Genomic DNA, 11,397 nt, shown 5'->3' on the forward strand with positions numbered 1-11,397 from the left:
AGTTCTCAACTTCTCAATGATTAGTCACACCATCCTAATCATTATTTGGTGCAAAATATAATTTTCATCACAGTTTTGTTTTTTGGGTAACAATCCATCACATCTTTTTGTGAAAAAAAGATACATGTGGTTTTTTGTAAGGCTTTTTATGGGCCTAATGTCCTATTAGGATATTCCATTCTCTAACAGGCTGTCATTCATGGCTCTTGAAATTCCAACAAGGCCCAAAACAAAGTGATCATTTTTTCTTTTTCGTTTTTTTAAGGAATACTATTACTAATAGCAGATCACAAAATAAGACTCTTCAGCGTTGGCAAGTTTGGCTGTTACAGTGAAAACTGGTTTCTGGGTCGAAAGAAAACCACCTCCGGCGCTTAGAATGACGGGAACAGTGGTGGTTTTTGACTTCGACCGGACCCTGATCGACGATGACACCGATCGATGGGTGGTGACGGAGATGGGTCTCACCCAGCTCTTCAATGAGCTTCGTCGCTCTACCATCACATGGAACTCACTCATGGTCTGTACTCTCTCTCTCTTTTTTTGTTAGTAAATTTTTCAAAGTTGTTTCCTTTGGTAGAAAAGAATGAATTTTGAACGCTTGGAAAGTATGAACAAGAAAAAAGATTGAAAATTTTCTTAGCACAGTAATGAATGTAGTGAATTTTGGGTTGAATTATAGCTTGGTTGAAGCATTTGCATATGTGTATGAGGCTTTATATGTTTCAGCTGAGAGACTATTTGGGTTTGTATTACTGATGTTAATTACTTGCAATTGGGGCTGCTTGTATGTTAGATTGATCATGGACTTACTGGGTTTCTTGATGTTGATTCCCACAGTCTTTTGATCATTAAGCAATGTACGCCGAAGAACAAGCCTTGTTAATGTTAACTCTTAACTCTGTAGGATAGAATGATGATGGAGCTTCATTTGCAAGGAAAGACCTCTGAGGACATTAAAGAGTGCCTCAAAAGAACTCCAATGCATCCACAAGTAGCTGCGGCTATTAAGTCAGCTCATGCTTCAGGGTAAGATTTTTGCATTATCTATGGTCAATTGCTTGTTTTCCTTATTGATTTTGTGCTCAAATATTGTGCTTTTTTAATTCGGACATTTCAGATGTGACTTGAAGATAATTAGTGATGCAAATCAGTTTTTCATTGAGTCAATCTTGGAATGCCATGGCCTGTTGGGATGCTTCTCACAGATCATCACAAACCCAACGTCTGTAGATAGAGATGGAAGACTGAGAATCTTTCCTTACCATGATCCAGTCTCATCTTCTCATGGTTGCGATCTTTGCCCTTCAAATATGTGCAAGGTATTTTTTTTTTTCCATCGAATATGTATGCATTTGCTGGTCTGATGCCTCTGCACACAAAAAGTTTCACTATATTGTCTATTTTAGTTGTATATTTCTCCATGTTTTATTGTTTCTACTGTCTTATGGTTTAGCATGACACATCCACCAAGGTTTGCCATGTGCTTAGTCTGAAATTATGAGTTCTGTGTTTGTTCATATCCAATTTCTAAATATTATATTTATAAGTTTGGAAAAGGGAGGGGGCACGAAGAACTGGTTAGTTGTGACTTGTAATTGTTGGAGACTAATACTCAAAGTATTGTCCAGTAGCTTGACTTGTGATCTTGATATATGATCTACATATATCACTGAGAACTTGAGAAACTAATACTCAAACTATTTCAGCGAATATGGTTTATAGCTTGTTTAACCTACAATTTGGACCAGGAAACTACAATAATAATTACTCTTTCTTCCTAGAGGCGGTTGCAATCTTCACTATTGTCTGGTAGCTCTAATCTTATATATGGTGCTAAGTTTCTGATTATGCTTTCAATTTAGGGTCAGGTGATTGATCAATTTTTAGCTTCTGCTTCTGAAAATGGGAGGAAGAGATACATCTACCTTGGAGATGGGAGAAACGATTTTTGCCCAACTCTGAAACTAGTAGAGGGAGACCATGTAATGCCAAGGAAGGACTATCCTCTATGGGATCGCATTTGCAGCAACCGAATGCTTATCAAGGCTGATATCCATAAATGGAGTGATAGAGAGGAACTTGCTAAGATACTACTTCAGCTTATCCAGTAAACCTCTATTGAGGAAATCAGGTGCTGTGACTCCAATCAGTAGAACTCATCTGACCACAAATGTCCGGCTATGCCCGATGAATCATATTGTCAAACTCTCAAGTCTCAAGCCTCAAGAAAACTTGAGGGCCATTGATGCTTTAACCGTGTAGCTTATAATCAAACTACAAGGTGGCAGTGGAGAACCTACAATTTTCCAGCCTCTGCCCAAGTTAGGAACTCTTAAATTAGGTATTGTTTGGACAAGTCTTTGTTCAATTCAGTAACTGTCAATCTGTCATCGTTTGCTCTTTTGTAACCGTCATTGTGTGTTGAATCAATTGATCTGATTTGACAGAAGTATATTCTCTGACAACACATTTTAGACACTACTTGTTACTGAAGTTGGTCGATAATGCTTTGTTGGTGGGGATAGTAGCTTTTGGTTTTGAGAAGCATAGGCTTTTTTGGTAAGTAGTAGCTTTTGTTGTTGGTGATAGTATATTTTGTTATCTCGCCGGAGGTTGCTGGAAAACTCATCAGAGTAGCTTTTGTGTTCGCCGGAGACCCGCCGGAAGTTGGTCGGAAGTCGGCTGGAGACCCGCCGGAGACCTCGCCATAGAGGAGAGAGAGAGAGAGTGATTGTTGACTTTGTACTCTAGTGGCATTTATGTAAATATGTTGGTTTTTAATATCCAAAATATAACACTCTTTTTAATCTAGTGGCTTTATGAAGGAAAAAAAAACTAGTTTGTGGCCTTATAGCTAAGAAAACATTCAAAGATGTACTTATATGTAATTAACCTTAAAATAAAATAGAGGGACGGTGGGTGGGTTCCCGGGTGTAGTGGTCCCCTCTCTATTACGGGGAGAGTAGGCGCCTTGCGCAATGACCACTAACGAGGGGCTAATATCGCCTAATTCTCTATTTTAATTTATAAAAAATAAAAAATAAATAAAAAATTCCAAGAGACTCCCCATCTTTTAAAGAATCCACAGAAATTCTACTGTACATTAATGTATCAATATATCAAGTGAAGCTAGTTTGATATATTAATAGAGAATACTCAAACTAGTATACCAATATTTGGAGTCAGTCTGCCTTTGAATTGAATCGGTGTGCTTGATATCCCAAAATCATAGAAGGGGAAATTTTAATTTACTAATCAGTAGTACGTTTTTCTTTGATAATCTAATCTTTGTCTTTGATTTTGAGAATATGTTATCACCCATATAACATCTCCGGTCGTGAAATACCCCTTTCAATATTGAAGAGAAAATTTTGATTTACTGTCTTTAAAATGTTTTCATTCAATAGTCTTAACTTTGAGTCTCTGTCTTTTGATTTCCACAATACACTACCCTATATATTATAAACCAAACTCCAACAAAAGGTCATCTGGTTTTGTTCACTCTCTCATAAAGTCATAACTTCTCCAAACTTCCCTAACAGGTGGCTTGTATATTTCGTTATCATCAATCACAAAAGCAGACAAATACTATTCTTGTTATCGGAAGAATTACTAGTCCGCCACCCCAAGGACTACGTTGTCGGCCTGATATCCAATTGTACATTAGGCCAACAAGTTGCCGATCACAACATGTGTGAAGTTGCGAGGTGCCATCACCTCTTACGTCCTCTGAAATCTTATTATGCTCCTACACATTTTAGACACTACTTGGATTTCTAATATTCTCGTCTGTATTTTATTCTGAAATTTATAGTTATAGTTCTAATAGTTATGAGTATTTATTCTGCGAGTTGAGATTTTTGGTATGATAAAGAATATATATAGTAATAACAAACAATGAGGCACATGTTGCACTATTGCTAGTTAAATAATCATCAATATTCTGCTTTTTGCAGATTGCTGACTGAGTTACTGGCTGGCTTGACTAATAGAATTTAATAAGAATAATAATAATAAAAATAAAATCTGAACACAAAAACACTAGATTCAAAGCATGAACAAGCCATTGAATTTTTTCTAAATATTCATGATGGACTTGTTTTCTGGGTAAGGAACAATAATGGACCATGAGTCACCAATAGCATATTCTATAGTTAACCCCATGATTGGAACTTGGTCCACTAAAGGGACCTGATTCTATATTCCAAAACGATTAAAATAGACCTGCAAGTAGCTGATCAAAACCTCCACAACCAATAATTGCTTTCTCCTACATAAAAAAAAAAATAATAATAAAAATCAGGAATCCAAGTCAAGCGTGTGGTTCTCTGACTTGTCAGGTTCCCCATACATATAAAAATCCAGAGCTCTCAGACAAAGAAACGTTTCGATTCTCAGCAAGCAACCCAGAAACTCTCTCTCTCTCTCTCTCTCTCTTTCTCTCTCTAATGGCGAAGAAGAGAGAAGAAAGAGAGACGAATGTGTACCTAAATGGGGTTATAGACGCCATGCCTGTTTTTGCCAAGGAGCTTATTGCCGGAGGCGTCGCCGGCGGTGTTGCAAAGACGGTGGTGGCTCCTCTGGAGCGTATTAAGATTTTGTTTCAGGTAAAAGTTTTTGACTTTGGAGTTCAAAATTGGTTCTTTTTGTGAAGTTTTAGTTTTTGGTTAGTGGTAAAGATTGGTGCTTTGTGTTGGGCATTGTGCAGATTAGTACTGCATTTTAGATTATTGGGCGTTTGAGTTTTCTGGGTTTGGTGTATATTTGATTAGTTGAGTTGGGATGGCTGGTTTTGACTGAAGTAGTGAGAATTCTATGGATTCTGTAAGTGGTCTATGTTGGGTGTGTCTTGGTTTGATATGTAATCCTACAAATATGATCATGTAGTTTCATTGAAGGCTTAATTTAGTTGAATGCCTTATGTCCAATACTTAATTTTCCTTTGACTTAGTTATATAGAGGCAGTCATGGGGTGGTCAATGCACACACAAAGATAGATACACATGTTTTGATTTTGATTTGAAGATGAATGCTTTGATTGTGTTGCTCTTCCATGAGGTGACAAATGAAAATTTAGATGTGCCCTTTTCGATAGAAGTGATTTCGTGTACTAATGAAACAACTTGGTTGTTCATCTTTTGCAGACCAGAAGGTCAGAATATCAGAGCTTAGGGCTGTTTGGATCTGTGAAGAAGATTGCAAAGACAGAAGGGCCAATGGGTTTCTACAGGTGAATCCCTGAGTACATAATCATTAATGTGTGTGTTGTTTACAAGTTTTGGTGGACTAACAAGTTTTCAGTGGTTTTTGTACAGAGGCAATGGAGCTAGTGTTGCAAGAATTGTTCCCTATGCAGCCCTGCATTATATGAGCTATGAGCAATACCGCAGATGGATTATCCTCGCCTTTCCTGACGGGGGGCGGGGACCTGTTCTTGATCTTGTTGCAGGATCATTATCTGGAGGAACAGCTGTACTCTTTACCTATCCTCTTGATTTAGTTCGTACTAAGTTGGCTTATCAGGTAAGAAACTGAAAAGGGGGAAAGCTTGACCCCTCTCTCTGAAGTGCACCAGATTGATTTCCGTTAAGGAATTATTAGATCTTTACACTTCAAGGAAAAATTTGCACTAAAGGCATCTTTGTTGCTGCAGGTTGTTGGTTCACCAAAGTTAAAATTGCAAGGGATCATGAATAATGAACAACTTTATAAAGGAATTGTTGATTGTTTCTCTAAGACTTACAAAGAGGCTGGACTTAGAGGCCTCTATCGCGGTGTTGGTATGGGTTTGAAAACTGCTTTTATTATCCTCTGATGTCATTATGTGTTTCTATAGGTTTCCAATTTAACATTTGAACATCATTATCAGCTCCATCCCTTTATGGAATCTTCCCATATGCCGGTTTGAAGTTCTACTTCTATGAGAAGATGAAGCGTTATGTACCTCCGGAGCAGAAAAGCAGTATTATGGTGAAGCTTGTATGTGGTTCTGTTGCTGGTTTATTAGGTCAGACTTTTACATACCCCCTTGATGTTGTGAGGAGGCAAATGCAGGTAATATAGTTAATCCTGAAAATAATTTTTGAAAGAAATTTATGTGGCATTAATGGGTGAAAATCATCTGAATAGGTTCAACGACTCTTCGCATCAAACAGTCCTGAGATGAAAGGTACAATGGAAAGCCTTGTTTTGATTGCTAAACAGCAAGGATGGAAGCAATTATTTTCAGGACTTAGCATCAATTACTTGAAGGTGGTAAAACCTAGTCATTCTTTTGACAAAAATTATTAGTCTTTCTTTCTTGTAGCTAATCATGTGTGATTCAGGTTGTGCCATCTGTGGCAATTGGATTCACTGTTTACGATGTTATGAAGGCCTACCTTCAAGTTCCATCACGAGACGAAGGTGTGAAAGAAGTGGTAACCAGCAAAACAACTTCCCAGCCATCCTCGATTCACTCCTAGTGACATTTTTCGTCCAATTTTTCACTATAGGCAACACACGTACACAAATTATTGGGAGCGTTGCTTCCCTTCTCAGTTGTCAATTAGGTTGACTAGCTCATTGTGTAGCATTCAGGTGATTTTCAACCGTACATATCATTCTTTTAAGCTGAAAATTAGCATATCTATAGGTTATATCCCTTACCATGGGGATCTTGTAAGCTGTAGTTTCACTAATTAAGGTAGCAGAAATAATTGATTAGACTACCTTGTATTAGAGGACTCCAAACAGAGAAACATACATTGTTAGACGAGAAGTAAATAAGGAGAAACCAGAAATTCAGTTCCGTAATGACACTATTTGTCTAATAAGCTTGGGCATATCAAACAAGTGTGTTGGAATTGTCAGTAGAAATTGAATCATCCAGAAGCTTTGCTTAACTTATGCAGTAAATATTTCTAACTTTTATAATTCATGTTCTGCACGTCTTTGATGATGTTGTAAATTCAAAGTGTATCAGTTCAATTCGATTTTGAAATGATGCAGAGTTATTCGCAACTGATTCCATTTTGCCTTTTATCTTATCTAGACAAAACAAATGCAAAAAAGATTCAATTCTATAAAAACTCTTTTGCCACTGGGACTGCCCCTAGAAGCAGCCATTTTTTGCTTCCTTTACTTTCTACTGAAAAAGGCAAACACAGGAATCAACAAGGATGGTGATGATGCCAAGTGCTGTGCTTCTATATCAGACGGATGCTTTCAGAAATAGAATATATAGAATATAGCACGCATCATTTTAGCATATTTCATGCGAATCTAATACCAAACAAAACATTATCATAAATTTGTTTTCTATTTGAGGCAACTGAATTTCAGTACAAGAATAATGTACAATGTAAGATGCTCACAAAATTCTACACGTCAATTTCTAGCAAAAAGATTCCCTTTTGATTTTTCCGGTGCAGCATTGAAGTTGCCTTACATACTTAGCACCACAGCCTGGTTTTGGAGAGAAGCTTCTATCACCTATAGGCTGATAGCTTTACCAGTAATCTCCACAAGAGCATTTCCCATTCTTGAAATGATGGAATCGCTTGTTATCCCTAACAATCAGCTCCCTCCCTACAATCTTTGACATGATTTTTATTGCATTGTGGCAGTCACCACAGATTCGAAGGTTCTTTATTATCCTTAGAGTTTGCCTAGCAGGAGTACTGATCAGACCATAAGCAATTGCCAACCGCTCGCTGTGATACTGCAAAGCCTGCTCTTTTGCTTCCTGATCAATGTCGTGAAGCACATATCTAGTATCCGGCACATATCCTGCTTCCCTCATCTGTCCTCTCAAACCTTTCGATTGCTCATATGACTCTCCATATATGTCTGTACACCTATACTCACTCACCATATTCCTCTCCTCTAGCATGTTAATCTCTGAGTACTTCTTCCGCAGAGGCAACGGGATTTTATCAGCATTGGCCTTAGAAGGATCAACACTAACCAACAATTCCTCAGCGCGATCTTCAAGCTCAAGATCTCCATGAATTCGCGCCAAGTTCCTAAGAGCCTCCCAAACTTCGGCGGTAGGCTCAAATGGCATTTTCGCAATGAACTCCTCAGCTTCATTCAAATGACCAGACTTCCCAAGAACATCAATAACCCCTACATAATGCTCGATCTCCGGCACAATCCCATACTCATCCTTCATCGATTCAAAGTATGTTAGCCCTTCTTCCACAGCTCCCGCACTAGCACACGCCCCCAAAACCACCTTTACAGTCTCCTTGTCCGGCTTCAACCCTGAACTCCTCATTTGCTCAAACAACAACACCCCCTCACCCCCTTTCCCATTCAAAGCATACCCATTGATCATCGAATGCCACAAACTCAAATTTCTCTCAGGCATTCTATCAAACACCTTGCGTGCATCTCTCATACTCCCACACCTCCCATACATTTCGATCAATTTCACATTCAACTCGATATCTCCCCCAAAAGGCGCCAGCTTCAAGTACTGGTCAATCTTTCTCCCAACCTTCAAGTCGTCACAGGACTCCAGTAACATACAGAAAACACCATAACCAGCAGAAACGCCATGACCCATATACTCCAAGGCCTCTTCGACCTTACCCTCCTTGCACAAACCCATCAAGTCCACATCTTTTCGTGATGGGTCACTCACATTTTGATCGTCGGACTCATTTGTGGGTTCATTTGGGTTGGGGTAGTTGCTGTCCTTTTGTAAAGGTTGGGTCTTGTAGACGGGTTTGGAGCGAGGCCTGGTGGTTTGCGGCGGAGAGGAGCGGTCGTAGCGGCGGCGATTGATGCTGGGATTGTTGACTGCGAAAGAGCGAAATGGTTTGGATGGGGTGGGGTTGAAGGAGGAGAAAGGTTGGGTTTTGAGGAAGAGATGAATAGGGTTAGGGTTTGGAGCTTTGAATCGAGAAGAAGAGATTATGGAGTTGGTTGGCTGAAGCGAAGTGACAGAGACCATTGTTGTGCTAAAGCTCTGCTCCTATTGGAAACACAGAGGCACTGAGTGAAGTAGTCAAGTGATGAGACCTTTGTTATAACATCAAGTTTCTTGGGCAGCTTCAGTTTTGTAAACTAACTCAATTTTGGTTTGGGTAAATTCAGCTGGTAAAAGCAAAAGATAGGTCCAACTTCTGATGATATTGGCAATGTTAACACTTCATTACACACTTTTGATTAAGTACGGTACCGAAAGACGAGCGGCGGATTTCCAAGTGTAGTGGTTCTCCCATAAAAATATAAACGTCTCGCGCACCGAGAGAGTAATATTGCTTAATTTTATTTCTTAATTAAAGAAAGAGAAAGTAAGTATGGTTCCAAATTTAGTGAAAATATTTGCATCAATGTTTATTTCTCAAAGATTTATAGACATGACAAGAATATTTTAACATACTTAGTAACTCCTTTTCTTCTCTTCTAAAATATGATTCTAAAGCTCTTCAGATTTAGTTGTCGGAAGGATAGAAAAAAATTGATCATTTCATTGTGCGGATTGACACAGAAACTGACCTAAACCGAACCGCGTTTGCCAAATTGCAAGTTAAATTTTGAAGCTTCTTTATCGGAAAAGATGAAATTCCAACCTAGCCTGATACCAGTCCCAAGTCCTAACCCAATTCCCCGCTTCAGATGATTTTTGGCTAGATTGTGGTAATTTGATGCAGTGGAACAGCTTCTTTATTCTTCATCCTCAATTTCAACAAGTTACTTGGGGAAACAATAATGCTAGTCCAAATAGATATGGTTAGTAACATATTGTTTGCGTCGCAAGCAAAATCAAAATTGACAGAAACCTATATAATATAGTCAGACCACTCCGATATAAACGAAGTATGGTCCATGGATTCTCCAGGCACATCCTCATGCTTCGACGGCTTCTCCTTCCCGCCAACCAACCTCGCAGGATTCCCCACCGCCGTAGTCCTCGCCGGCACGTCAATAAGCACCACCGACCCAGCCCCAATCTTCGCACCCTCTCCAATCTTCACATTCCCCAATATCGTTGCACCGGCTCCGATAAGTACCCCGTCGCCGATCTTCGGATGCCTGTCTCCTCCGGCCTTTCCTGTCCCTCCAAGCGTCACGTGGTGGAGTATGGAGACGTTGTTTCCAATCACCGCCGTCTCCCCGACCACCACTCCCGTCGCGTGGTCGAACAGCACTCCTTTTCCGATCCTCGCCGCGGGGTGAATATCCACCGCGAACACGTCAGCTATCCGCGAGTGGAGCGCAAGCGCCAGTGGCCTGCGTGACTGAATCCATAGCTTATGTGCCACACGATGAGCCTAACAAACGCAAATCACTCCATTAAAAACCGAAAATTTGAGGTGTTCTATAGTGCTCCTAAATCAATAAGTTGATCAAAATTACAGTTAGAACTCCGAGTATTGAAACTCGGAAACCATAACTGAAATGAGTTTTACCAGAGTTCCAATGCTCCCAAACACAAATCAATCAATTATTAGTTTAAAATCGATCAATTAGAAATCTTTAATCAGCTAGTAACTCTGCAATTTCAATACTGTGCTTCAAAAAACCTACGAGTATTGAAATCCCGAATGTGAGTATTGAAGCTCGGAAACCGGAAACGATTAGTCCGAGTTTCAATGCTCTGGAATACAGTAAATCACCGCTAACAAATTATACTGATTCAAAGTAAATATTCGAACCTTGGGAAGCGGATTATTTACCTGACATGCCAGGAAGCCCTTGTAATTGAGCAAGCAGTGAGAGAAGGACACGCAGGCGGGGTCACGCTCGTGCACGGCGCGTAAATCGGCGACGGCGGCGGCGCGTAGGGATGAGTCGGAGGAGAAGGTGTTGAGGAAGAGGTCGTAGAGGAGGGTGGAGAGGAGCGTGGAGGAGCAGAGCTTGTTGCCGAGGTGAAACGACAGCGATCGCTCCAGCGACGAGTGCGAGAGGATGGTCGAGTAGAGATAGCTGGCCAGAGCCGGCTCCGACTCGGCGTCACGCCGCGCCTCCGCTTTGATCTGGGCCCACAGCCACTGCTCGGCCTCGGCCTCCGAGGACTCTGACTGCCGGAGCTCGCCGGCCGGCATCGTATCTGCAAATGGTGGTGGTGAATCTGGTGTTTGGGGGATAGGGCTTTGTGTCTGCGACTCTGATTATGTGGTTCGGTGGCTGCCATATCTCTTAATAATTACTAATTAGGAGTATCTCAGTGCTTTCGTTAAAAGTGCTTTTGGTGCTTTATTAGAAATGTGAAAAAAGGCGAGAATTGGATGGACAGGAGTAGGCCTGGGCGCCTGGCAACTGGACGGTCACGGGCGGGTTGCGGGCGGATTTAACGGGTTGGCGGTCTTAACGGATTGAGCCCGATGGGTTCGCGGGTTACCCGTTGGAACTCGTTAAGACCGCTAAGGTTTTATTTTTTATTTTTTTTATTTTAAAATT

At 40.3% G+C, this 11,397-nt stretch overlaps 4 protein-coding genes across 4 annotated transcripts; 2 read left to right on the forward strand and 2 right to left on the reverse strand.

Annotated features, from left to right (window-relative positions):
* Nucleotides 1-283: 283 nt before the first annotated feature.
* Nucleotides 284-2,547, forward strand: LOC133712879 (thiamine phosphate phosphatase-like protein). Its single transcript, XM_062138992.1, has 4 exons — nucleotides 284-520; nucleotides 908-1,029; nucleotides 1,121-1,322; nucleotides 1,866-2,547. The coding sequence occupies exons 1-4, from the start codon at nucleotides 380-382 to the stop codon at nucleotides 2,112-2,114; spliced, it is 714 nt and encodes a 237-aa protein (XP_061994976.1). The 5' UTR covers nucleotides 284-379; the 3' UTR covers nucleotides 2,115-2,547.
* Nucleotides 2,548-4,319: 1,772 nt separating this feature from the next.
* LOC133712857 (mitochondrial carrier protein CoAc2) lies at nucleotides 4,320-6,887 on the forward strand. Its single transcript, XM_062138977.1, has 7 exons — nucleotides 4,320-4,610; nucleotides 5,148-5,233; nucleotides 5,319-5,526; nucleotides 5,657-5,783; nucleotides 5,873-6,057; nucleotides 6,133-6,255; nucleotides 6,330-6,887. Exons 1-7 carry the CDS (start codon nucleotides 4,452-4,454, stop codon nucleotides 6,465-6,467), a joined length of 1,026 nt encoding a protein of 341 aa, XP_061994961.1. The 5' UTR covers nucleotides 4,320-4,451; the 3' UTR covers nucleotides 6,468-6,887.
* Nucleotides 6,888-7,270: 383 nt separating this feature from the next.
* Nucleotides 7,271-9,186, reverse strand: LOC133712830 (pentatricopeptide repeat-containing protein At2g15690, mitochondrial-like). Its single transcript, XM_062138948.1, has one exon. The coding sequence runs from the start codon at nucleotides 8,942-8,944 to the stop codon at nucleotides 7,493-7,495; it is 1,452 nt and encodes a 483-aa protein (XP_061994932.1). The 5' UTR covers nucleotides 8,945-9,186; the 3' UTR covers nucleotides 7,271-7,492.
* Nucleotides 9,187-9,637: 451 nt separating this feature from the next.
* LOC133712868 (serine acetyltransferase 5) lies at nucleotides 9,638-11,159 on the reverse strand. The gene is made up of 2 exons (XM_062138987.1): nucleotides 10,674-11,159; nucleotides 9,638-10,268 (listed from the first exon to the last, which is right to left on the reverse strand). Exons 1-2 carry the CDS (start codon nucleotides 11,040-11,042, stop codon nucleotides 9,777-9,779), a joined length of 861 nt encoding a protein of 286 aa, XP_061994971.1. The 5' UTR covers nucleotides 11,043-11,159; the 3' UTR covers nucleotides 9,638-9,776.
* Between the last annotated feature and the right edge of the window lie 238 nt (nucleotides 11,160-11,397).

This window comes from Rosa rugosa, chromosome 1 (genome assembly GCF_958449725.1).
Source record: "Rosa rugosa chromosome 1, drRosRugo1.1, whole genome shotgun sequence".
NCBI classification, from domain to species: Eukaryota; Viridiplantae; Streptophyta; class Magnoliopsida; order Rosales; family Rosaceae; genus Rosa; species Rosa rugosa.

What these genes read in the sequence shown, in the direction of transcription:
- LOC133712879 (XM_062138992.1), top strand. Translation starts at nt 380, where the DNA reads ATGACGGGAACAGTGGTGGTTTTTGACTTCGACCGGACCCTGATCGAC. An exon ending in AAGTCAGCTCATGCTTCAGG is followed by an intron (nt 1,030 to 1,120) that starts GTAAGATTTTTG and finishes CGGACATTTCAG; the next exon opens with ATGTGACTTGAAGATAATTA. An exon ending in GCCCTTCAAATATGTGCAAG is followed by an intron (nt 1,323 to 1,865) that starts GTATTTTTTTTT and finishes CTTTCAATTTAG; the next exon opens with GGTCAGGTGATTGATCAATT.
- LOC133712857 (XM_062138977.1), top strand. Translation starts at nt 4,452, where the DNA reads ATGGCGAAGAAGAGAGAAGAAAGAGAGACGAATGTGTACCTAAATGGG. An exon ending in GTATTAAGATTTTGTTTCAG is followed by an intron (nt 4,611 to 5,147) that starts GTAAAAGTTTTT and finishes CATCTTTTGCAG; the next exon opens with ACCAGAAGGTCAGAATATCA. An exon ending in GGGCCAATGGGTTTCTACAG is followed by an intron (nt 5,234 to 5,318) that starts GTGAATCCCTGA and finishes GTTTTTGTACAG; the next exon opens with AGGCAATGGAGCTAGTGTTG.
- LOC133712830 (XM_062138948.1), bottom strand. Translation starts at nt 8,944, where the DNA reads ATGGTCTCTGTCACTTCGCTTCAGCCAACCAACTCCATAATCTCTTCT.
- LOC133712868 (XM_062138987.1), bottom strand. Translation starts at nt 11,042, where the DNA reads ATGCCGGCCGGCGAGCTCCGGCAGTCAGAGTCCTCGGAGGCCGAGGCC. An exon ending in AGGGCTTCCTGGCATGTCAG is followed by an intron (nt 10,269 to 10,673) that starts GTAAATAATCCG and finishes TGCGTTTGTTAG; the next exon opens with GCTCATCGTGTGGCACATAA.